The 27,784-nt window shown below is 33.8% G+C and overlaps 1 protein-coding gene across 2 annotated transcripts in view; it reads right to left on the bottom strand.

Moving 5' to 3' along the window:
• Positions 1 to 303: 303 nt before the first annotated feature.
• Positions 304 to 27,784, bottom strand: part of LOC149783472 (MAM and LDL-receptor class A domain-containing protein 2-like) — a 131,478-nt gene continuing 103,997 nt past the window's right edge. For both annotated transcript variants that reach the window (XM_089931712.1, XM_089931713.1), the window contains 23 exons: positions 22,866 to 23,207; positions 22,209 to 22,292; positions 21,388 to 21,723; positions 20,964 to 21,071; positions 19,786 to 19,908; positions 19,134 to 19,324; positions 18,487 to 18,616; positions 17,435 to 17,551; positions 16,094 to 16,234; positions 14,160 to 14,394; positions 13,142 to 13,431; positions 11,927 to 12,077; positions 11,411 to 11,577; positions 10,447 to 10,557; positions 9,846 to 9,956; positions 8,824 to 8,947; positions 7,943 to 8,047; positions 6,924 to 6,967; positions 6,062 to 6,236; positions 5,235 to 5,518; positions 3,973 to 4,109; positions 3,275 to 3,431; positions 304 to 2,617 (listed from right to left, as the gene is read on the bottom strand). In XM_089931712.1, coding sequence (XP_089787838.1) covers positions 2,589 to 2,617; positions 3,275 to 3,431; positions 3,973 to 4,109; positions 5,235 to 5,518; positions 6,062 to 6,236; positions 6,924 to 6,967; positions 7,943 to 8,047; positions 8,824 to 8,947; positions 9,846 to 9,956; positions 10,447 to 10,557; positions 11,411 to 11,577; positions 11,927 to 12,077; positions 13,142 to 13,431; positions 14,160 to 14,394; positions 16,094 to 16,234; positions 17,435 to 17,551; positions 18,487 to 18,616; positions 19,134 to 19,324; positions 19,786 to 19,908; positions 20,964 to 21,071; positions 21,388 to 21,723; positions 22,209 to 22,292; positions 22,866 to 23,207 — 3,692 coding nt within the window. In that variant the 3' untranslated portion in view covers positions 304 to 2,588. The remainder of the gene's footprint in view (positions 2,618 to 3,274; positions 3,432 to 3,972; positions 4,110 to 5,234; positions 5,519 to 6,061; positions 6,237 to 6,923; positions 6,968 to 7,942; positions 8,048 to 8,823; positions 8,948 to 9,845; positions 9,957 to 10,446; positions 10,558 to 11,410; positions 11,578 to 11,926; positions 12,078 to 13,141; positions 13,432 to 14,159; positions 14,395 to 16,093; positions 16,235 to 17,434; positions 17,552 to 18,486; positions 18,617 to 19,133; positions 19,325 to 19,785; positions 19,909 to 20,963; positions 21,072 to 21,387; positions 21,724 to 22,208; positions 22,293 to 22,865; positions 23,208 to 27,784) is intronic.

The following is a 27,784-nucleotide window of genomic DNA, read 5'->3' as shown; positions in this document are numbered from 1 at the left end:
AGAAAAAATGAGAGTCTAAGTCATTTAATAAATTTTGGACTAGATGTATTCACCTAGTGTATCATCGTATACAGTACATTAAGATCATTGGATAGGCACCAGACATTTATGCATGTGGTGAAAGTAACAGAAGGGTGTGTAAACTGTGATCCGAGGAAGAACTGTTGTTTAACGAAACTGGCAATTAAACAGATTTTGTCTTTATTGTCGAAGCTTTTAGATAATTAGAAATAACTAACAATTGAAATATACTGTTATCTGCTTTCTAAAATCCTTAAAACAATCTCGAATGAAGAAAGAAAATTATGCAGGTTCTTGGTATGTTTATTATTTGTAAGAAAACAAATGTATATCAGATGATGAAAAGGTCATCGTACAAAACTGTCACAAATGCTCAAAATGCAGTGTATAAATTTTTCATGATATTGTTAAAATACTAATTAAGTATTAATATACATTTCAAGATGGCTTCGATAAAAGCTCTTGTGGTCCTCGAAAGGAAACAATTGTAACTTAAACATTTTTCCAAAGTTACGAGGATTATTTTAGCAAAATCATCTGTCACTTTGTTCAAAACGTTCATGGGAGGTTCTAGAAAATAAAATATAAACGGTCAAAGTATCCATTAAATGTCGGATAATGATTAGTGTAATTAATGATCAAATAGACCGTAGGATTTATGCTTGCATCACGAAAAATTCGCTCAAGGTTTATGAAGAGCAGCCATGCAGCTTTAAATAGTATCGCCCATTGGTGACATTAGCAGTGAGAAGAAAAAGAAACATTTTCGTCCAGGAAAAAAGTAAGTAAAACATAGTATGTCATGTTTATGGATATGCTAAAACTCTTGAAAATAAACTTCCTTAAAAGAAATTCAGATTACCACTCATACGGAAAGATTAACCATGTCTTTATAAAGTACCAAAATGACTTCAGTACAAGTCGAAAATTTCTTTTCATGATAGTCTTTCAACTGTTTAAGAAAGATTATATAAATATTTTATTAACAGGATTCAAAATATTCGTAGTTGGTATATTTGTAGGAAAGAGAAATTTAAATAAGATTCCATCTATATGTCACCATTAACGATTTTCTCAAAACAGTTTATTAAAAGCAATTGTGTTCAAAGGTGCAAAACAGCATATATTAGATACCATGTTGGGCATCATTTTCATTAAAAGTAACATGAGTTAACAAGGGTATGTGCATATAATGACTACGTGTATCTTCCTATCTTTATCATTATTCCAGAATGATATAGACTGAGTAGCAACAGCTGGACGGAGTCCGTTGACCTGGCTTCCTACAAATCTTTCCAATGACTTATAAAATGCATCAATAGCAACATGTTTCAGATGGCATAGGTGGCTGTTGTATGGTTTATTTTCAAGCTACTATTTAGATTTAGAATTCAACAAATGTTGGCACAAGTATGTATTTGAAACCATGGAACCAGACACAGAGTGGAAAAGTATGAAAAATTATAGCATACTAATGACAATCACATACTAGGGAGTAGAGGTTATTGTACGATTGGCAGAACATATTGGTTTTAAAATATATGATGATATCACATCAATGTAGGTTTTGATGATGTTTGAACATATGCACATAATTTCAGTGGTGTAAGTGCAAACATAGTATGCATATTAATATGTGCTTTAGGTATAAGTTTAATAATAAAATAATACAAATATGTATTCACAATATTTTTTAGTAATAAAGCAGAAGAAAAATATATTCATAATATTATTTGGTAATAAAACAATACATAATATATTCATAATATTATTAAGTCTGATAAAAACATTATTCCAACAACCATGAGACGTAAAACAAATTAGACTTTCTCAGTCTGAAATATTTTTAAATTTGATCGAATTCCAGAGAACAGATCCGTTACGTATTAAGAAATTGTCTTAAATACGTTTTTTAGTGTACAAAAGACGATTACGTTGACCTAGGAAGACTTGTGAATAAATTTGGCAACTTTCATTCTAGTTCATTTCGTATTGCTCAGAAAACATTGTTAGACTGAAAGAGATTAGCATATCGGGACAAAGTTCTGGCCGATAATATTTTAATGAGTCTACAGTGCAAAAGCACCCTTGATCTCAATCTTTGGAATACAAATAATTCGGCACAATACATGGTATAACTCATTAAGGACAGTCTTGTATTAAAATAAAAATATAGTTCAAGCAACATTGTCAGTCATAATACCTGATCATAATCTATTGGTGCTGTTTATAAAATGTGATACATGTACTAATTACAGGAATATAATATATACAAAGATTCTAAGATTTATTTCTGTCATGACTCATTTTCTGAGAAAGATGATATCATGTAAATAAAGTACCAAAGAAAGCGTCTATTCAGATTTGCTTGCTAATGCGATTCGATATAATTTTAAGTGATACATAAGAAGACTGAAATAACTGCGAAAGGAGAATGGTTAGTTTTGATTGAAAATTAATAAGGAAAATGGTTAGTTTTGATTGAAAATTAATAAATCCTTACATAAGCAACACTTTATGCTGCTTATTATTTACAACATTTGTACTTATTCTTAAAACCTTTCTTCCTAGAAGTCGAAGTCTGTAAAGTTCAGGCCTGAAACAAATAACAAAGATATAATTATTTCAGTTTATTAGGTGTTCGTTATGCACTGTATACTTCAAGACGGGGACATTTATAACGTCAAAAGGTAATTTTTAGCTAGCTTTTATATTAGGCTGGTACATTTTTGTTTTCAAAAATAAACTGACCCATTCATAAAACAAGCTAATATTTTATTTAACAAAAGTGCTTTCTTGTCAGTCAAAACGATATTGAAATATAATAATTGTTTCTTATCGTAAGCATCGTAATGTACATAATTTGATATATTCATTACATAAGAAAACCAATCCTACATAATATCATAGCAAAACCGAACCAAAGAAGTTTGAGTTTTTATTACAAAATACAAAATACGTGATCTGAATGCAACTCTCTCTTTTTCTCTCTCATATATATATATATATATATATATATATATATATATATATATATATATATATATATACGTGTGCCTGTGGGTGGGTCTGGGTGTCATTTTGTCGCCCCAAGTGTTTCGTAAAACTTTTCATGAGTAAAGGACAAGAACTAGGCTGTAATTATGGCAAAGTTATATATTATACCATACAGTAATCAACAGGGACAAGACAGACAAATTAAGTGAAAAATCAAAACAAGAGAAAGGTTGAAAGATATATGGAAAGTATATACCTGTGACACCCCGGATCCAATTCATGTAAGGATATACCAGTTGGTAGCCATTTGGATAATCGTTATGTGTACATGACACGTGTCCAAAACTTGTCACACCTAATAATTGCAGGCGCCCGTATTTGTTTCTGCATACCAATGGACCACCGGAATCTCCCTGTTAACATTCAAAGAAGACCTTATACAGATAAAACCTATATCTACAAGATGTATATCTACAGTCTAATTAGTTACTAGATAATTACATTTTTTTTCAGTCATAATTGCTATTGAATTAATACCATTCATTATTGCGGAGTTTAACCTTCCATAATAGTTTTACTATATATGTTTTCTTAACTGCAAAGAAATAAACAATTAGAAATTACTAGAAACAAAACATGCGCTTTATGATATTATTGCAACTTTCAATTTCATTCATTTATACAAATGAACATTTAAAAAAATCAAATTGGAATATCTCTTAACGTTCGAGACTGTTCGTCTTATTTGACTCTTTTTTCTCAGGACATATTTGCAAGAATTATCCTATTTTAGATAACAAAGCATAATGAAACGCAGCATATAATGCAATATGTCACAAGTCTTCTATCTTGTATGCACCGCAATGAATAATGAATCTCTGCATCTATTTAAAATTTACTTTGTAGTCAATGTCTTTGTTTCGAAGCAAATGTATTACGTGATCATGAACTCACATTGCATACTGGAAGGCCAGGGTTTGCGTTGTCAATGCATACAGTCGTGTTTTGAATTCCAAAGGTCCAAATCTGCTTGCAGTCTTGGTAATCAATGAGATATATCTTAGTCATTTGAAGCTTGCTTGGTAACTCATCTGCAAAGGACCGACATCATATAAAAATATCTCCTTGCATTTTATAGCATTCGAATCAATGTAATCCTAACAATATTGAAGCCTTTGTATAATCAAACCTTGTCTTAGTAATTCCTCGTCAGTGAATCTTAAGTGACTCTTTATATATATATATATATATATATATATATATATATATATATATATATATATATATATATATATATATATATTACATTCTCAGTAGGCTGTTTTCATTGAGATACAACGGTTTAATCTCCCTTGATTAAAGTTCCATCCTTTCATGTATATATTATATGGTAGTTTCATACTGCGTCACTTGCAAAACGTATTTACTGGAACCGATTTTTCAAACATGTGTTGTTTATATCTATCTATCTCTGTACATCTCTATCTGTCTTGCTTATAAAGCTGAAACAAACTTGGTATATTATAAATTTCATTGCATGACATTATGACCGCAAATTTGCACTGCGCTATATGAAACCTATAAAGGTACTGAATTATAAACATTTAACAAATTATAACAAGACAAATCATTAAATTGGAAAACGCATTTTCATTACTAATGCTTTCAAACCCAGACTTGGTGATAAGCGACCTTCAACATCGGCACCAAAAATGGTTAGAATCAGAAGTGTACCTTTTTATGACTAGGTACAAAAGGGAAGACCATCCGGTTAAGGAATGCCATAGTCTCATTTCAGAATATGACAAAAATGTGGGATTAAGAACCAACACAAATAAGAAACGAGAAATATTATTTGAAGTATATTGTAAAAATGCAATCTAATGAAAGTAATGTTAAATAGAGTTAGAACTGAACTAATATCTATACAAAGCATTTACAGACGTCGGATACAGTGCAGACGTTCTTCTTTTACAAAACGACAACCATGTTTCTCAATATATGCGGATATATCATTTTGTATTTCGCAATTAGAACTAGCTACATGTTAGTTGTAACTCGTTGACAGATGAGGTTTCACCTATAGTATATTTGTTTAAGGTCTGCATGAATAGACGTAACAACTGTCATTTGTAATAAACTGAAAACAATTTAACATATGCAAGTAAGCAACTGCATTCTTAAATGGGATAGATTTAGACTAATAAATTACTCACTAGTAAAAACAACTTTTTCTGTGCGACCCCATCCAGTTACATAGCACTCTGCGTCGGTCGTTTTATCCAGTAACTCTTGGTAGAACTGCCGAGAAGACAAGCATGCCGGACGAATGTATTCATTCATCACAATTGGTGTTGAAAAATACAAGAGGGCCATATCATAGGCTCTGAAACTAATATAGGAAGGATGGATATATATCCGTGACACCTGCTTTTCCAGCCCTTGCGATATGTCATTCAGGTCTACTGCGCCAAGTCTGATCTTGAATGTAGAACCATCACTGAAACATATTTAAGAAAATACTGTGTTCCGTTTTTTCATCTATCCACTCATGCATTGATCAGTAGATCAATAGATAACCTTAGTTTTATAAATGTAAGTATTTAATATTGATCATTCAATATTTAAGTGGCAGAATAAACTAAACAAAATAATACAATATATTGTGCCAGGTTTTAGCATGATATTCTGATCAAATATAATGCAATTTAACCTACAGGTTGAGTCGAAGATTACTATTGTTTAATGTCGACAATAATAAAACTCTGCAGTAACTGGCCACAATATACAAGGGAACATTGTACGCTTAATAATACGTTACGAGCTATAGTTGCTTATTTTTTTTAGCAAAGATTATTTGCTGAATGGGCTAAATTGGACGATTAATGCAGGACGGGTTTACTTCTTCAGAAGGACAGAGAAAAACAATCGGCGCATTGATTCAAATCCCAGAATATCGAAAACATCCTAATCTAACAGTATCTTGTAGTGTTACTGACACCAATGTTCCCATAATGACATATTGCATACCATGTAAACTTACTCAACACAATGAGCAGCTGTCAGCACCCAGTTTGGGTGGATTATAGATCCACCACAGTAAAAACTAGAATAGCCATACAGGGCAATCTGCCATGGAAACTGGCCCAGTGTGGCTTCACGACCGTATAGTATCTTTGGCAAAACGACACTGTCTGTCAAATAGCTGGTTCCGCATTCTAGAAAGAAAAGAAAAAATGCAGCAATATATTCATTTATCAAACTCATTATATACGAAAATAGGTTCTTCTCTAATCATACAAATATATAGAATGGTTTTTATACGCTAAAATCAGTTAAGCTTTCACTTGAAACCATTCCGTTTTCAATTTAAGCATTTAAATAGAAACGAATTTACAATTTGTCAAACCTTAGTGATCAATGATGATTACGCCAAGTTTAATCTCTGTGTGTGCGTATACGATTTAATATCCTACCATATTGATATATTTAAACAAATACGTGCATTTATAGAATAGTATTCAACGTAAAAAACATAAGGTTTTTGTTCGTCAGCGTGCAGATTTTCTACTGTATTTTTGTGCATACTTATCTACATAATTTAAGGAATATGGCTACTGATATGTCTGTTGCATTACATAGACATAGACTCGAACAAACAAATTTTAATCACATAATAAAATTATCATAATATGTTACCGAATGTCTATAAAAGGATGTGGTTCGAAATATTCAATATTTATCTACTTTTCCAATAAGAAGTATTTTGTCAAAAGACATTCAACCACATACCATCATTCATCAATTACTTGTTTTGTCTTTCTTCTAAATTGAACGATCGAAATGACACAAAAATAATTAACAATTTTCAAATCATTCATGAAATAATTGAAACGTTTACCTACCGTACATAGCGCATCTTATTTCAATGGGGTAACATGACTCCTCTCTGAAATAAAACGCGAACAAGAAAAGATCAAACTAGACTCGTTACCATTCCGTGTTCAAATTAACTTCAGCTTGAGGTCTTACCGTTGAAAAAAAAGCAACATTCTAACAAGATCAATCTTAAGCTTTATCATTACATGCAGTCTGTTATGTAAGAGTAAGGCATAGCTCAAGCTATACATTCTTCATTTACTAGCAGCTTACATATATATTTACACCGTTTGAATGATCTTGTATTAGTTTTAATAGTTGGATGCAAATAAGCGTGTTGATTCCGCGTATCTAGGTCAATGCTTCTAGAACAGGCAATAGTTTCTGTTTACTCTACATTACAATGAAAATATTATTACCTTGGTTTAAGCAATTCTTGATCAAATCTCTTCAATACAACATTACTATTAACATGAACTCTGTCTGTCTGTCTGTCTGTGTCTCTCTCTCTCTCTCTCTCTCTCTCTCTCTCTCTATATATATATATATATATATATATATATATATATATATATATATATATATATATATTACCCAATCACGTATTCACTTATACATTATCTTCTAGAAAATGGCTAATAATTCTTCATGTTATATTCCTTACGACAATGTCTTTAATGTTGTCATGAGCTACTGTTACAGTTTCATTCAGCTTTCACGTTCTTTTATTACTACAAGAATAAAAGCACAAATTACCTGACAGAAACATTTTGATGGTTATTTGGAATGGAATTGAAACGACCTACACGCTAGACTATTGTGTCTGTTGTAATAATTACACATTTGTAAAATTATATGTATATTTTACATTAGTATAAGCAAAGCCATTACATTTAAATGCTAAACAAATGTTTTCAAAGGAACTGCAATGTATATATTTTAACTGCCATGTCATGCGTTTTACTTGTCTCATCTATGTCTACTATTCTTCGTTGTCACTGTAAAGAGAGACGTTTGATCTTCCACTAGAAATAATGATACTTACAATGATGTCAGAAACCCAGGGATTGGTGTTCCAGTTGCAGATGAGTTTGCTATTAATTTTAGTCCCTCGACAGCTCTTGTTGCTGACGTAAATGATGTTGAAATTCTGTAAAAATAAAATCGAAAGGTGGGAACGTATGCCCTTTAACTTTAAAGAAAGCAAAAAAGATAATATTCCAACTTTGCAATATAATGCATAATTTCATACGGTTCTGAAATTTAAAGGACTTACATTCAACAAATTCGGAAAAAGTAAATAAAATTTAGTAATATACCATGTGTTGTTGCGGTCTTTGTGTTTGATTCTTTATTTATTAAGTGATTCCAAGATGTGCTATATTCGTTTATATGCGATTTACTTTGGCAAAGATTGTGTTGAATAATTATGTAAACTTCTGTCATATGGTCTTCAATGAAAGATTTTTAATTTATTTCCATATTGATGTTTGATTTAATAAGATCCATAAATATGCAAATCAGGTTGTCTGCCGTTCTATGCTTATACATATTTGCATATAAGATAGATATGATCTTATATGTCTGCAATACGTTATTATTTGATATTTTAATATCATAATGTGGACTATGGAGTCAAAAATAAAGAATTCTTTTCTTGTGATATATATAATGTTGTAAATTACCGCTAGTGGTTCTGGTATGTTGGAGTAGACAATATTTCATAGGTATTATGTTAAATGTTTATTTTGTATATGTAAATTGTCTTTTGTCACTAGACGAAGACATTGCTTAGTTCGAAACGCTGGGAAACCTTTCGAATTTGTGCCATTATCAATCTTGGTATATATATATATATATATATATATATATATATATATATATATATATATATATACGCATATATGTACATATGTGTGAACCTACCCTCGACCAGAGAGCTTGCATAGGAGATTGGCCAAAGAAGTTGTTATATTTGTAACACAAACTGGTAGATAATCAGAGACAGAGTGAAGTACAGAAACTGTGCCATTTCCGTCTTCGATTATCACTGAAAAATAAATAACAAAATTATGCAAACAATAATGATTATTTGGAAATTAGCAAGTAATGTCAATTACGAATCAAACTTTGCGTTTTTGCAGGAGGGTAAGGTTCTTATGAGTTAGTAGTTTCAATTCATTTTGAAAAAACGCAAAACATAAATTCTCTTAAAATATTCATTTCTTTAACATTTTGCAAATACCCTGTCCCCATCAGCATAAAAATAAATCAGAATGCTTTATCTGTAGCATTTACGTGTTCTACTTATTTTGTACAAGGCTAATACTGATGTATAGTTCTATCATACCTTCATACGGTATTTGAGATCTGTTGATTATTTATATGCCCTGATTTTACTGAACAATATAAAAGAGGCAGTGCCATATTCAATTATACTTCTTTGACCGATTGAACAAGCAATATGTTTTTGAGCTTTGCTTCTAATAATGTATTATAAAATATTGATTCAGGTTGTTTATCTAAACGTCTAGTCTAGTGATTCTCGGACGGAAAAAAGAAATAGATTACTTATTGAATTTTGTCAATAAAGTTAAGATTATTTAATTTAGCATCAGCACAAAACAGTCAGAATGAAATAAATCTTTCTGTTGATTCCTTCTGATGTAACTGAAATTAACGTTTAGTTCTTTTCGGTGGACACAAAATGCATCTATACAAATTGCAAGGTCAGAACATTGTGTATGGTTCATCTCCAGATAGCATAGTATATATACATATATATATATATATATTAAATTGAATCGGTACATCGCAGTATATAATACGTCAATCTGAACTATATTTCATTGGCAGAATTTTAATAAATAATAAATGGTTTGAAAGAGTAATATTATTTCACATTGGTATGTGTGACATGTTGAATATGAAAGCATGGTACTACCTACCACAGCGATACTCGTCTGAAGCATCTCTACACTGTACAGTCCCATCACATCTCTGAGAAACTGGGATACACTGGTGATTTGCACACTCAAATTCTGATCGAGTGCAAGTAACTAAAAGTGCATGGGAAATGTTATGTTAAGTAAATAAAACGGTACAAATATCACAAAAAGTACAAACTCAAACCTTTTATATTCAATAGCTTAGTATCACATTACAGAAACGCATAGCATTGGGTCAGAACTTACGAAATAATGTTTAGCGAACCCAACACGAGGTAGTATCTCCCGTTCATTTCCTCATTCGCAGAATCAAATGTCCTTTTGATGTAGATCATATAACCAAAAACGTATCAGTATCTTGTCTCACTTGCTTTTTTTCGCATGTTTCACATATATATGTTACTATTTCTTAGCGTCTTTCTTTGTTGCTTACAAATGTCTACAGAAACAAAATGAACATACTGCAATGTCCGTTGAACCGACAAGCGATCAAATGTGGCTAAAAGAGAAACATCAAAAAGCTATTTTAGTGTTTGCTCAGTGGATAAAAATGAAATCACATTTTCTATTCATGTTTTCAAATAAAACTTGTTGTGATTACCGCAATTCATTTCGTCCCCGGCTGAAAGACAGTCTGGAATCCCATCACAGAAATACTGAGCAGGGACACATTTGGTGGAGTTGGGGCAAATACGTTCTCCAGAGAAGCATTCTGGAAAAGAAAAATATGATAACATCATGTGCGAATAGAGGAAAATGCATCAACATGTACGCCCGGCATATACAACTCTACCTGTAAAACAAATTACAACTGACGAATACATTATAAATGATAGAATTACATAAGAAACCTAACTGAATTCATTTGAAACACTAATAAAGTATTTTGCAAGTTGTATGCAGTTGATAAGCCATTTATATAATGATGTGGCAACAGGGGAATATTTAAAATGAAAGTGTACAGATTACAGACATTGAAACCATTCATATCATATGAGACCAAGAGAGTGTACAGTATGCTTGTACTTACAATTAGTAAAAGTATTGCAATGCTAGTTTGATGTTATATTGAAAGAAATAAACCACTTGTGTTTCATAGGCTTCTTAGGAAAATGATCATTTAAACTAATAAATAAGTGGAACCATTTTGTATGATGCAAGCACTTGAAGGAACACAAGAACAATGCATTGTATTATGACAATTAACACTTCAGACATGGGTACGTTTCCAAACGTACGTTGTATAATACTAAGAGTATTTTTAAAAATCTAAATTTTCCTGTTCCTTGTAATATAACTTTGTCAATGACTAGATACATACATACATATATATATATATATATATATATATATATATATATATATATAGAGAGAGAGAGAGAGAGAGAGAGAGAGAGAGGGAGAGAGAGAGAGAGAGAGAGAGAGAGGGAGAGAGAGAGAGAGAGAGAGAGAGAGAGAGAGAGAGAGAAAATATGGATACTATATATATATAAAATCAGGTATGACGAAATCGGTTAGAAGAAAAGGATCATGTATTAGTATCATCGTGCCTGATATATACATACCTGTGTTACTACACAGTACAGCTTGGTAAAGACTGCACGAGTATGATGATGTTGTTGCATACATGGAACACTGAGAAAGGTTTGTATGATAGGTACTGCATGTAACTGACATCCTTACAGTCACATTTTTATGCCAGGAATTGGCATATCCTGATCGGAATTGTCCACTTAAAATAGAAAACAAACAGCAATGACAAATAAATTAGTACTCACGTGTCAGAAAAAAGTGTAACTTTAATTACTTTGTTTGGATATATGATAAATAGAATGTATGTATGTATGTATGTATGTATGTATGTATATATATATATATATATATATATATATATATATATATATATATATATATATATATATATATATATATATATATGTATATGTATATGAAGTATATCATCTCATCATTGTTATCTTGTCTTCATGAATATCGATCTCATCTCTTCACCAACCTAAACCATCTTGGAGGACATTTTTGTTGAGTCAAAAGAAAAATATCAAAATGGGCATTTCACGTACCTGTATCCCAGCCTTTTGCAGGTAAGGGATGTAATGGTATAGCTGTTATATTGATCATAGCAAACAGGTATCCATCGTCCCTGGTAAAATATTGCGATGCTTCCATAAGACATGTCACCATCCACAAGCCTGACTTCATAATTGGGTTTGCCTTGAAGAGCGAAAGTCCACTACTAAGTTATTAAAATTTTGTCTGTCTTAAAATCCATTTTTTCCCTATATATTGACGCGAGCAAATGTTTGCCTTCCTGTATATAAACATGATACACAAGTGCTGATTTAACTATCCATTAACTAAACGAGCAATGATAAAATATTTCTATGAACATACGGATAAAGGATATAAATTGCTCGTTAAACCGTAGATGTCGTCTTCATTCAAAGTCGAAAATTGTGTTACATATGTTATTCTTTAATTTGATCGATAACACAAATGATGCAGTTAGCAAGTTAATATGTGCACTGTTGTACTTTTGTGTTAACATTCGTTTACGATATTTTCAAAGGGTTTTGCAGTGTTAATGTTTTGACAAATTGTACTATTTGCAATGCGGAAACTGGAGAAACCTGCAGGGGAATGAACTGTACGAAAATCTATAAACTGAAAACTGATAGCATGTGTAGATTGTAATGATTTTAGCCCTCAGTGAACTTCATGGATAGTCAACGATGCTTCCTCGTCTATTCCATGCTAGTTGTCATGCTTGCATGTAGATTACTAACTTTTATTTTTATCTCTACGTAGAGAATATATTTAGCTACTTGCCTACCATACTTGGACAATTGAAATTTATTACCTCAGGTCATCCCTACTTACCTACTTGCATGCTAACCCGTCTACATATATACATGTATGTTTCTTAGTCTACAGTATGTATGATAGCACAAAAAAAACCCACATCAAATGTTATACAGTGCCATAGCAACTGGCATAAAGTTTCTCACCTGGACACAAACTGAGACGATTCAGACCAGATTTATGCATTTAATTCAAACGCTAGACCTTAGTCTGTGGAATCTGGCATACTAACCACTGACTCACGACTGTTCCAACATATATCTATCCATCTATCCATCCATCCATACACACATATACTAACATACCTGCATTCATATAAACTACCATGCATATAATCATGTAAGTAAGCAGCTAACAGAGGAGGAGGAGGTACATACAACCAGTAAATGAAGCTGATATGTGTTAGTGCCACTCACTGTTGCAGCTATCTTCATCGGATCCATCCAGACAATCATTTCCGCCATCACACTGTAAATATAATGGTATGCAAACCCGAGATAAGGTGCATCTGAACGTATCTGGTCCACAGTCTAGTGGCCGTGAGCATGTCTTATTATACAAAGACACATCATCAAGAGCGACAACACCAGGCCAAACGGCCAACGTGGTGGTTGTCTTTGCTTCGAAGATAACACGGACATTGCCCTTTGGAACAGGCACCCATCCTTTAAGCCATCCATTAATGGTTCTATTTACGTGGTCGTACCTGGAACAGAGAAACGTCAGTCTAATTAAAAATGACAAAGGCTAGTAAAGGCCTTCTGAAAATGATGTATTCTGATTACGTTTTTCTATCATAATTTGTTTAACACAACATAGTGAATACACCTGGTGATCAAAAGAAGAATTGTAAAATGGGATTTAGGACGAGATTAACTGTTTTCATGTGCTGATCATTGGACGAAATGAATCTGTCGACGTCTCGTAAATGGATGCTGTTCGTTTGAATACGAACATATCTGCAAAATGGAGAGCAATATACTACTGCATTCCTTAACTGTACGATTACCATCATTCTTTTACAACTTACACCCATTTCATCCCATATAAATAGCGTGTTTAATACTATGATTCTTACTATTCATCAGATTGAAACCTTTGGAATGAGTAGACAAATAATTGTGCATATAGACGAGGAATGGAAATTTAGTTCAATGCTGTGCAAAATTAAGGCCAATTTCAATTCCCACGTCGCTTGGATCGGGGAACTGTTTTAAAAGTGTATGAAGTTTGTTACGTTAACACGACAGTCGTTATGAGTTTTGAATTAAGTAAGTGACTTGCTACGCTAAGATATCACTAGGAAAATAATTGATACCGTTAATTTATATGGTTCCCGGATGCGGGTAATTAAACTTAATTATGCAAAATGAATGGGAAACCAGACATTTACAAATGAAAATGAAACGGATTCTCATTTATTTTTTAACGTACCACACAAGTGTCTTCTGATTACCAATGCTAACGTATACCAATAGCTGTGCCGACAGAGGATTGGGCCGAACCGCACTTCCATTCAAGTAATAATAGAACTCTACACAAGACTCTGACTGAATGTCTTCAAGTGGAGATATCAAGGACGCATGATTATATACCATCAATACAGGCGTTGAATATTGGACAAGATAGTCCAAAGGGTCTTGCCTATTTGTGACAACAACGAAATGACCTGAGAAAAAAAACCAGTTCATGTTAAAGTGTTGTTCCAGTGCAAAGTTTAGCGAAAATATATCAAACTCAAGTTCCAAAATCGTTATGTTACCTTATGTTATAATAGCATTCCATTGCCAATATGAAAATATTTGCTGGGCATAAGAATTTGGTCCTTTTGAATATGATGATTATTATATATGCTTTTAACAGGGTTTTGTTTTCTTCTAACTTTAGTTCATAGGTTAATATGATGTTATATATTTTGTATTAAACCCATTTCCCACTGAAATAATTACTGCAAAGAACCTGTTTCCATACAAAAGGGAGAATCCAATTTGTCTTTCATTAACAAAGTCTATGTATATAATATAAAGTAATGATCATATGCAAGATGAGCAAAGCGACATTTACGTGATACGCATCTCCTACATTACGCTACGTAAGCTAAATTTAGAGGTTTTACAAGGACATGACTTTATATTTAAGTACACAAGCGGTTATAAGTTTATATCAAACTTGCTTAATTTGTCACATTTGGAGTTTAGCAACATCCAAGCTTATTATACTCTGGCATTAAAAATATTAAATTATAACCTAGTAATTAGGTTTCGAGACATCAAATTTACCGGATAGATTTTGTAATACAAAATGATGAAACAGTTACAGTTTGTTTTATAAAGAGCCAATTAAACGGAAATTACAATTGCTATATGCATAACGCAATTTATAAAGGTAGACCCTGAAGTTCGGCTATTGCAATTATTCGTGAATTCATTTTGTATACATATACACACATACATATATATTTAGGGAGGTATGAAAGTGCTCTAGAAAATCATAGCTGAATGAATGAGTTTTTGCGTCTCTCATACAAAATCATATTGAATGCATTGTAATGAATATACATATATATTGTATGTTTAGCGTTTATACATAATTGTAGATTGTAATGATTATTTGTAAAAAGAGATCACATATCTAATGTGTGTCCATAACTAAAAATGATATTTGTAAGAAAATAATCATATTTGAGTTATACATAAGTTGTTCCAGTTTGATGTTTAAACTCTGACCTGATTATGACCACAAAAGGTTTTAAAAACGAACCTATTTACAGTTTGGGGTTGCTTTTCGTTGTGATGTTTGAGTTGTATTGCAACATAGGTTATTTTAGGATGTATTGTGATAAAGGAAACGTTGAAAGGTATTGCAACATAGCATCGAGGGGATGGATGTACGGCGGAAGAAATACTCATTTACCCATTCTAATTCTTCCGATCTTAATATCGGACATTCGGTTCTATTCAGTCATAATCTGAGAGGATTTATGTTTTAAATTATTCGTTAGAATTACAAAGTGCTCATTGATGTTTGGAGTTTAAATATTAACTTGTTTGTATTGTGAATTAATTCACAAATACTATGGATAATATCATTGTGATACACCAAGAGAGTTGATTCATGGGCATATTCAAGACTAAAAATGTTTAGGATCGTTTGGGATTTAAATCACATCACTCTAAGTTCCTCTTCATTGTGTAAGCTAGATAATTAAACTATTTCTTGAATTTTACTCAACGTTTTGATTTCGCTTTTCTGTGTAAGATCAAAGAGTCGTAACAGAATAATAACGAACATAACATGCGCAAAATATATATGACATCGTATTCTAAGAAAACGTATGTTAAAAGTTTATAATATTAAGTATTTTTGACCTTGGCTTGTTCCATATGTGTTATCAAACTGTGGTATTTGGAACAGACTTCCTGCGGTTTGATTCCATGATGTAGCACCAGATGAAATATTTGTGTATCCACATTTTGATTTTGTTTCAAAATTGCACCCTATTGAAACGTCTGAAATAATAATAATAATACTAATACTAATAATAATAATAATAGTGCATACAGAAATTTTCAAAGGTAAATTAGATCTCTAGCATTTTAATATAGCTGTACACCAATTTATCATTTGCTGATCGATTCTGTTCCCAAGCTTATCCATGTATATTTGTATGAATATGGAGAAATCAAACGTTATCCAGTGTAAAAGTTATCGGTGCCAATTTAAATCATAAATCACCACTTGCTGCATTAAGCAAAATGAAAGTTAAAATGTATCATTGTGGAACATTGTTTCGTCATCTGAATATGTGTTTACATTTATCTCGTCCTATCTGTGTCTAAATTTGAGTAAGATTTTGGATACCTTCAGTAAAAAGATGCCTATTGTATTTGCCCTATAAATATATAAATATCTTTCTCAAGTGTTGTCTTGCAAACAAGTAAATAGCCACAGATTGTATTTACGTAAAGAATTGGCTGATCATGCTTTCACTAGATCTGTTATTTGTGTAATTTCGCGTCGTATCTGGTACCGTTAAAACGTTTAATGTCTGGCGACTGACCATATAAACCCAGGTCCGTTGAGAAAACATGCAATTCCTAAACAGTAGATGGTACAATCTAATGTATTGCTCTAATAATTTATCAGATACGTCTTGTGTTCACCCTAGCCAGTACGATAACAACTGATTTAATATCATCCAAGGCTTCTGATTAAATTAGATGGTCTTTTTCCTGATCTAACATTGCTTTTTGGCTACCTTCATTGAAGCGCGGTTAGTCATTTGAGCTTGGAGCAGAGTAATTTAAAACGTTTAATGAATGGCGACTGAACATATAAACACAGGTCCATTGAGAAGACATGCAATTCCTAATAGAACAGTGCCTTATTGACATAATCTGTAAAAATTCGTCGTGAATTGTTTTTTTTAAATATTATGTGCATTAGACTCGAAACCCCAATAATATTTTGTGAACATGTTTAAGCAGCTAATATTGCAAGTACCTCAAAATATGCAAAAACACAGTCCTGTTATTATTTTGTTTTCTTATGTTCAAGCAAAAATACTTGAATTGAGTGAAAAATGGCCAATCAATTAAGGCAATGATGAGGAATCTGCCTCTCTGTACCGAAACATGCATAGTTTAATGTGGACGGGTACAAGGTCTCTACACCAGTTATATTTAATACACAGCAGATAACAAACTTACTACAGTAGGCATGACCCTCATCAGATCCATCCAAACAATCCCACGTAAAATCACACAACTTCTCCTTGGCGACGCATTTATAATTATCTTTGCACGGGACCATCGTTGATGGGCACACTGCATTAAAGATTCACATTTAAGTTTACAGTGCTACACTATAGTGTTTCATGCAATATTTTATATGGACTGATCTATCGCAAGTATGGTGTATGTACAAAATGAATAAATGCTTTAACTTTCCGTAATAAAAAAATGTATAATTTGGCAGAGAAGAGAGCATGTGCTGTATATAGTGTGTAGCCTGACAACTGTATAAGCTACATCAGTTTTAACACAAGCCTAATATATTAAAGGGCATCTGAGATATAAATGTGTTACAACTCACTGAACTAAAATAATAAATACTACTTACTAATATATGTAATTACTATCTGTTTCCACGGTTAACATTTTATGAATGGACAAAATGAAAAAATATATAGTAAGAAATGCGTATAAGGTAAAATGAAAGGGCCAATTTGGCAATTTTTGTTATGAATAAGACGAAATTATGCTGAAAGAAAAATAAATTATCAGCTATTTGTCTTCCCTACACAATGACGTCTAGACGTTAATTGATTACGAGAAAGCACGATTGTAACTGATCATTCCTTTTCAAGAGAAACTAAACTATTTTATTTTATATATTTAACTGTATTTCAATAATACTATTCTCGACATTAAGTTCAAATTTCGATGGTTTATCAATTTGTTCAGTGCAATAAAATTGTTAAATATTGTCTATGCTCAAAACTATTTCTTAGTAATTTGTATTATTATGCCGGCTGTAAGAAGGAAGAAAAAGTATTGCCTGTTTTATTTAAATATTATTAGACTTGTTCATTACACGGACTGATTCCAATACAAAGAATACCATAATAGAACAACACACGCACTCACATTGACATGCACCTTTATCGATTTGTAAAGGCTGCCCTGTCAACAAATTTAAACAGTTATGAATAGCAAGAGATACATTTTAGTATTTATCACAAAGATGCAAATAATGATACCTGGTTTATGCTCGCTACAGGTTCCATTCATAAGTGTGATGTTGTCAACGGCTACAACAGAACCTTGGTCATATAAATTGAAGCGACGAGCCCCAAAGTATACTGTGACATCACCAGAGGAGACATCGGTCTAAAATAGTGTATACTTTGAATATCAAAACAAAAACTGAAATGGTTGAAAACAGAAACTCTGAAACGCTACTTATAATGTATAGGCATTTATTGTAGCCACTCATTTAACGTAGCCGCTGCTGAATTTCCACTGAACAGTCTATCTATTCAGCAGTTGTATTTAATGTGAACGTTTTACTCTGAACAAAATTATGAATATTCATTGTATGTTTCTCATCAGTAAGACTAAGCTGTTTGGCACAAACTTACAGTCTTGAACTATGAATAATTGTGTTATATGTTGTTTCACTTGTAAATTAGATGAATACCATGATACTCTAACATTTTATTTTCTCTCATTTGAGATACAAATTGGAATGTCTTAGATCCAGAATAGGTGAAATATTGATTACGCAATCCACTACACCCATGAGCAAACGAGGCATAGTTGAGTAAATGCATATCGGTTTTGTTAGTACGGGAAAGTGTACTGGCCTGAGCATATGCAGAGTGGTAACAATATTCACACTACTTACTTGCCCTTGTCTCCAATATTGATGTGTGCTATTGTCAATCCAATTCATCGGGGATTTTGGATTAAGTGTAACGTTTAGGATCCCGGTGCTGTAGTAGTCAAAGCGGAGACACTTGTTTCTTTGAATATTTACTGTTGGAGACTGCAGACTCATAAAGGAATAGTATGATGGATATGCAAGCAGAAAATTACCTAAATAATATTTGAAAAAAGAAATATTATACTAATACATAGGTAGGGTGGGAAGAATCATGATTAGACAAGTTTTAATCGAAGACATCACTAAAATTATATATTCTAATTAATCATTGATACTTGCTAAAATAAATGATCATGCAACCTTTTAATGTCTTATGCGTCGGATAGATTTACAGATACTCTAGCAGATAGATGGATAATCTAACCGACTCATATAAAGAACGATAGCATTAGCAAATACGCCTATGCCGCAAAGAGTATACGCTATTCCCTAGTGATATTTGCACAAGATAGTTATGCTAATTTGATTTTCGGCTTCATTCAAGCTTAAAAATAACATTTGTTTACATCCAAATTTCATTCTTATGAATATGAACGGTTAAAACTGCATACTACACAACCAATAACAAAATTCCCTATCGCGATTATTCGTAGAAAAATAAAAATGTGCTTACCAAATATACGATATTCATCCAGATTAGATGATCTTGAATTAGACCAGAACCACTGATCTGAGGACGTCACATTTATGTAGCCGCAGTGGTAGCTCGTTTCAAAGTTACAGATGATATCTGGGTCTAATTGAAACAAATGCGATAAAGAAAACGCAGTAGAAGTTTGTTTCTAAAGATTTACCATCTAGCAGCTTGATAGTATCATTAGAAAGAATGTTTACAGTGTTCACCATTGCAAAGTACAATATTTGACAACGTTCACTTTCTCAAGAGAACAAAACATGGCTACTGCATTAATTCATGGGCACTGTAAGCATTCAAGGCTATATTTATAAATTACCCTGTTAAAATAATATAAACCATAGATTACATTGGATGTGAATGGAGAAATCTGAAACCAAAGACAGAATTCGTTTTCCGGAACTCGTGGCAAGCCTCAGATATAACACACATTTGTTCCTGTAGGTTAGATTTCTCTTTCTAGAACAAACGTGTATGCAAAAATATGTTCAGTTGATTTATGTGAAAATTGACTGTTGAGTGTAAGGGAGCAATTAAATATTAAGTGCATAGTATAATAAAAACTGTACATGCCTCGTCATCACAAAAATCCTGGAAAGTTAATGGTAAATGATGCCTTTTCAATATTGATATCGTTTTCATTCGTATCTGACTTATGTATTTTATAAGTCGCTTTCATTTAGACCTATTTCCCATACAAACATAAGAATGGGACGAAGTGTTGCGCGTAAATATTTTTATTTCATTTATTTGCTATTTTATTGACATCATGAGGTAGAAAAGGGGAAATTATACGACCTTTATTACGGTGGAGATCGGAAATTGATTATTAGTGTGGTTGATCAGAATAAGGCGCAGCATGGCCTTTTGTTTCCGTCTGAATAAATTGTTAAACAGAGCACGATGGTAATACACAAGAATTCTGATAGCTGCATGGAAACAGTATAAAAAACGTACATAACATGCGAAATTTAGCTACAATTGAACATAGAGGGACATGCAGTTAAATACAGGTCAGTAAATTGTTTTGAGTAAATATTTAATGAACATAAATTAAATCAGAAGTTCATGATAATCTATGATAATGAAGAGAGATTACAAGAAAACCTTCTGTTGGATAAAGCAGAGAACATGATAGGATATAATGACCAACTTACTACATGACTTCTTTTCGTCTTCCCCTAGGGCGCAGTCATTTTTCTTATCACATTCATAAGCTGAGGGTATACATTTCTCAAGACAAATAAACTCATCTGAGCTACAGTCTAAAATTGAAAAACGAAACAGTTTATATTATAAAACACTCAATTCTTTATTGTATTTAATTGACTGTTTAACAATTATTTAGCATATAGCAAAAGTGCAAATGAATATAACATAATAATCATTAGACAGGTGTTTTTTCTGATGTTTCATCATCTATTAAATGTTTGACATTTTCCAGTGATCACATTGTACTTATTGAAATTAGTGTTAATATCCATTTGAAAAAACCCACAACTTAGAGGAACATAGTCATCCTCAAAGAAAAAAGCTTATGAAAGTTTACTAAGAATATCGTATTTCATCTCAATAGCTTACTTAGTTTAGGGCATAATCCCGTCTTGAGAATTATGTTATCGACAGAAAATCGTCCTGCCCCAGATGATAAAAACTGTATGTAAAATGACGCAGCTTCTGCTTCATCAACTTGTATTTGGCCCTTTTTCCACATCGACCCTTGATGACCGGTAGCGTTAAAAGCAACCTTCCTTCCAAAAACATTTGTAGAAGCAATTGCGTAGTGTAGGACAAGACCAAGTCCGGCTGTACTGTCTTTTGCCATAATATGGTAATCAAATGTAATGCATGATGATCTATTCAGAGTTGAAGATGGCGAAATTAAGCTGGAACTTTCTTCTGATCGCATGACATAATCTAAATGAAGAAAACAGAAAGGAAACAACAACATACCATGAATCGGAACGTTAAAATGATGCATCCCTACTGACAGGATGGTTTGATTTTACTGTGCATATTTCTGTACGAGTAAATGTAGTTTACGTCTGATAATGTTAATATATGATCCTCTCTGAAACTTATGTAGTTCGTTTTGGTGATACAGATGACGCCGAAGATCTGGCATGATTGGTATTAAGGTAAATATCCTATTTTACTGATATGAAGCGATAGCTGTATATGAACTTGGCAAATATGAGTCTTGTAAACCAATGCTATCGCTGCACATGATTTTTTGTGGGCTGTCAATAGGTATTATATATATATATATACATATATATATATATATATATATATATATATATATATATATATATATATATATATATATATATATATATATATTAAAAAGGTAACTTACATTTTTGTGACACGAATCTGTCGTTATAAATGGTTAAACTTACTGAATCCTTCTAACTCCCTTTTCCAGTTTCCCTGATACCCACACATGAAGTCGGTGTTATCGAAATCACAGGTTACAGATGGAACTAAAAAGATAGCTCATCTTTTTCAATAAATTAGTTAAATAAGCAAATATAATTTCAAATTAAAACGTTCAAATATAAAACTAACCTGAACTCGACACATATTTCCTGTTTCAATAAATGGTATATGTATACGTTTAAATATATATTTAGCAATGTTTTGAAGTTAATATTAGTCACATCAATAAATCTAGCTAGTGGAACAAAGTATGGAAAATGACATTAAAGTAGAAAGACACAAACATAGAAAAGAAATTATTATAAAAAATAAAGGTTATATGTAAACAATGAAGACGCTAAAAGATCTACAAGTGAAAAACCAATAAATTGATTTGAGAAGCGAAACTTTATAAACATTTAATTGTATAATGTGACAGTATGCAAACAATATAATCATTATTATAATGGATTTATTATTCAGATCTAAACTTGTCTATATTATTTATAATTTGATTTGAACTGGCAACCTTTGCATAGCTGACGTAAGCGACAATCGTTGGTTTAAAATAAATTACGCTTGGCCACTCTTGGCTATACTAGCCTATCACCACATATCAGAATGTAATTGATAACTACCAGTGCAGTTTCCGTCCTGAAGGCCAATTTTATCTAGTGCCACGTCCCCAAATACCCCGTTTTTTCTCGTTGCTTTGAAGTAGAGAACACCGTTCGAAGTGTAAGGTAGATCAAGACATTTAAACTTCCATATGTCTCCGTTGTTACAGCAAAATTCTGCTAACACATGCAGCCCTGATTCCGTGGCAAACATGACCGAGAGGTCTGCTACTTGGTTATCCCGTCCGTACATGTGGTAGTAAAATGACAGTTTTGAAGTCGAAGATGTTACGATTGCTGGGAACCAAACGAATGAATACTGATGTTCTGTCCCATACGAACTGTCGGCAGTTAAGTATGCTCCTATCATAAAATAGAGAAATCACTTGTATGACGAGACAAAAACATCTACAATGGATACAATGTATGTATAATGATGATTTATTTAGTCGAATGAAAATGGTATCGTACGAGATAGCACAAAATATATACAATTTATAAATAAATTTTTCTATTAAAATATATTTTTTCGAGAATACTTACCCAGTCGTAGTAACTAATAAGAAGAGGGGGCTCAAGGTTGTCTGCCGGTCTATGTTGCGGTCTGGAAGAGTGATCGCTTTTTAGGTATAAGACTTGGCGACAAAGCCTAAAAATACCTCAGTTACAACTGGGGAGGAAGGCATGCGCTATATGTATATAACTATGGGGAGGCTGGGAGTGTGTATGTGTATTATAATTGGGTAAGTATTCTCCAAAAAGCATATGCTACTAGGTTAAATTGGTTTCTTCTTCAAATACGTTAACTAATAATACTACCTTAAGAGAATATGTAAGGGTAGGAAGGAGGTATATCCTCTCTCCAGGGATATATCACCTCCGTTCTCCTAAGGTATTAAAGACAGTTTCAAGTGAATCCGACTGGAGGGGACTCCACCTATCCAGACGCGGCTTCAAAAGAGATATATTTCTCCAAAATAATGCAGCGGAAGTGGTGAAGCCGCGTTGAAAGATGGTGTCAGTCGATCTGGAGGGGTGAATTGTTGAGCTGCGGATATAAGTCCTATCATATCGGATTGGGCCCTCTGATATTAAAGATCTCTGAGATAAAACCTAGATAAAGTGGACTCAGCCTTAATGATGTCGATCAGCGAATTATTCCGGTCTGATGATAGGTTTGTGGCAGCTGCTCGAACCTAATGAGCCGAAGTGAGTAATTAGCTCATTTGAGCTAGGTCTTTTTCTATATGTTGAGCGAATATATCACTTACTCCTGGACGAGATAGTCTGTTCTCATAGATCACCCAGTCTTGTATGAGAAGGCGTGATGAACCATTGACTCAACGTCACTATTCTTTTAATGTACAAAATTGCAACCCCTGCTGCGTCTTGTAGGTTTCATTCAGTTGATATGTCCAGATGAGACTGGGTTTTCCAGACAGAAGTGAAATTACCACTGGAAGGGAGGCGGTTGATGGCGATGAAAGAGAATGTCGTCATGTGTAAGACTGGCCCGATTTGTCGGAAACTGCAATTAATACGGGACTGCTGATAAGGCATCTATTTAGCTAATTCTTCCTGACGTCGAGAATGTCATGAAGCAGTAGATCTTGAACGAAAAGGAGGACAGAGATACTCTTGAAATTTGTTCCAAAGTTGTCTTGTCTAGCCAGTTAAATACGCAATATCGCTTCAGCTTTGGGCATCTGGTTGACCACTTTAGTATACAAAGTGGAGGTTGGATAAGTCCTGGGTTTGTCCGATACCCTCTTTCCCAGGATGACGGAAGGTGTCAGCGAATCTGGAGCGGTAACCTTTGATCATACGTGATGCTAACTTTCTCTCTTTGAAGATCCAGATTATGAAATAATACTCTGCGGTTTAGGAGCATGGGGAAGAAGGACATGTTAGTGTGCGCACCACTGTAAAATGAGATATTTGATTACATAAACATTCAGAGTGGAGAGCGGTCGAGACTGGGCGATTCCCTCCGCGAGCGGTTGCGAGAATTGCTTAGGCCTGAAGATCTGTTTGATATGATCCAATCATGAAGGCTTAGGACCTCTTGACAGGGATGAAACAACTGCCGTCGTGGTTGGTAGATGACGAAAAATCCGAATTGATCGCGGGTTTCTCATAAAAGGTTGACAGTCTTTAATCCACAACTCCGTACTGATTTCCTTGCTTTCTGTATCAGTTTTGGGCTCTGTGTTTTTGGAGTTGGGTGCATGAATTCAGGCTGGTCCAGTCTAACGATAGGATTGCCTATGCGCTTGAATCCGAAGCGAGAGAGACAAAGGATAGGAGTTTGACATTTTACATTATCACAAGCAGGTCAACCAACGGTCGGTTCTATCGGGTACAGATGTGAGAGAGTACCGAGAGATGGCGAGAGCATTCTTTCGGTACAAGCTGATTGTTCCGTGAGAGTCATCTAATTGGTTTAGGCGTCTCGGGATGCAACGAACATGTTTGCGGCGCTTCCTACACCATCACGAGAATGTCTGGGGACTGGTGTCCTCCTTGTAGTGGGAGATAAATCACCACTGTAGCATTTGGTTCTCCTTTGTGGTTTGAGATAATTCACCACTGTAAGTTAGTTAGAGAGAATGATACTTTCCTTGCCAAGTAAATATTCCTTCAACTAGTGAAAGGCTTTTGCAATGGCTGTCCTCTCCAAATAATTGATATGAGGATTCGTTTCTGGAGCTGCAATCCCGAATAGATGTTAGTAGACGGGCTACCGAGTCTTCTGTGCTTGCATCTATACAGTGTGTAATCTCCTGCGGTTGGACATGTAGATGTATATCCGCCAAGAACCAAGTTAGGTTGCTCCCAAGTCTGCAGATGGTTCCTCGATAAAGTGTAGATCTTTAGAGGATTGTCGTGTGTGCAAACCTGATGACTCCATATTGCGGAGGAAACAGTAGCAATGTCCTCATTAGATAGCGACCTAGGGCATTGATTCCGCTACCGCAGTAAGCAAACCTAATAGGTGAGGAGATTCCCGTTCCAGTGAAAGTTTCTCGAACGTTCTACCATGGGTCGTATTTCAATGCCCGATCCTTAGGGAGACAAAATATCTTGCCTGTATATTGAACTCCATACCGAGGTAAACAAAACATTAAGATGGTAATAGGTCGGATTGTTCCTTGTTGATGAGAAATCCAGATTAGACATAAGGGTAATCGTGTCTTCTTAGGTCTAATACACTGATGCTGCTTCACAATGTCGTCCAGGTAACATGATGTTGTGGCCATAGAAACCCCGATGGGAGTGCCCTGAATAGGTATCTTATGTTGTAGGCGAATCATGGGAGCTTGTGAATAGAGACATGAAGTCATGTGCCATAGGTCCACAGCGATGACAAATGCTCGCTAATGGTTGGTGTGCACAATGCGCTGTGTTGTTTTCAGCGCAAACCAAGTTGGTGGACAAAAATATTAAGTGCGCTTAGGTCGATGACCAGACTTAGAACGTTGCTTGTCGTTGGGACCAAGACAAGTGTGGAACGAACGAAATAACCCTCTCGGTGCTATATCCGTTTGATATGCAAGGAACCTGACATTCGATGGATGGAGCTTTGATAGAACGGCTTCCAGAGGTTAGCGTCCTATGAGTAGCCCTATGGACCTTTTGTTGATTTTCGTACTATCCCTGTGGGAAAGAGATATACCGTATGAAGGTTTCCTGGCAAAAGTGATAGCAGACTATCTCAATATAATGCTACTTGTATAGAAGGTCAGGCATGGCCTGTACAGGTAGGATCATTAAAGCACTGCTTTCTAAGCTAGAGTAAATGTGGTAAATGAAACTCACCGGTATGTACCAGTAAGCAATGTATTATACATGTATAATGAGTCTCTGTAAAGCATAAACGCTTGCACACATTGTGAAATCACATGTACTACTCGTGCAAGCAAGGAAGTGCTCGTTATACATGATAGAATGTTTATACAGATACATATGACTCAAATGTCGCCTATAGAAACATGAATGAAAGCGACTGAAAAACATATCTATGGAGCGCTAACTAGTATATGTCCTAGTGAAACGGACAAAATGCAGATAGGTACACGAGTGACTACATTACACAGAAAAACCTTCGCAACCAACCGGTTTAGAATTGTATACAATAAATGCGACAAAACTGTATTGTGATAGAAAGAGAAAAGGTTGGAAATATAGATGGATAATACGTTCTTAAGAAGTGAAAAACATCTCTAACGAGTAATAGCAAATCGTTCACGTACATTCTGGCTTTTGCGAGGTCTCTCAAAAAGAGCGCGTGGTTCTTGGTACGATCGTAAGTGGTAACTGAGTTATTGGAAGCTTTGCTGCCAAGTCTTAGGCATCAAGGAGATCATTTTTCCTGACCACCACATAGGTTTGCAGACAACCGTTAGTTCCATTTAGCAAAGCTTAGTATCTGGGACAGCTGGATTTCCGAGTTGCTAGCAGTTCTAAGGTATTATGTTTGTCTAACTTATTTTAAGAAGAAATGTGTGCCCTACATATTTCAAGCAATTACAAAATTAGTCGCCATAGCTTGAGGTGTATGGTTTCATATGTTGCTATTATAATTACTAAACAGCGGACTTTACTTTGATGAGTGAGACGTTACCTAAAGCAAAAAAGGAAAGTTCGACACGATTATTTTCTAACTGCAAAGCTGAAACAAGTGCAGGCTTAATTTTGCCCTCTAAAGCGTGCATCTATGTTCAAAATAAGACCATTATAATCTGATACGATCGCTTGATAACAGAAGCGAATACAATATTATTTAAAACTTAAGATGTCATTATGGTTAACAAAAAGAGTGGTAATTTTGTGTTAGATAGTTTAAATTAACCCTGTGGAGAAAATTAAGCTAGTTATCCCCTTCATGGTAAATACACATAGTTTCCTTCTTTCTGGCTCCTTATTGACGTTATAGTACA

The sequence above is a fragment of the Sinohyriopsis cumingii genome, chromosome 14, assembly GCF_028554795.1.
Source record: "Sinohyriopsis cumingii isolate HCF-2022 chromosome 14, ASM2855479v2, whole genome shotgun sequence".
In the NCBI taxonomy this organism is placed as follows: Eukaryota; Metazoa; Mollusca; class Bivalvia; order Unionida; family Unionidae; genus Sinohyriopsis; species Sinohyriopsis cumingii.
Note: the sequence above shows the minus strand (reverse complement) of the source record. Positions and strands in the feature narration are given on the sequence as shown.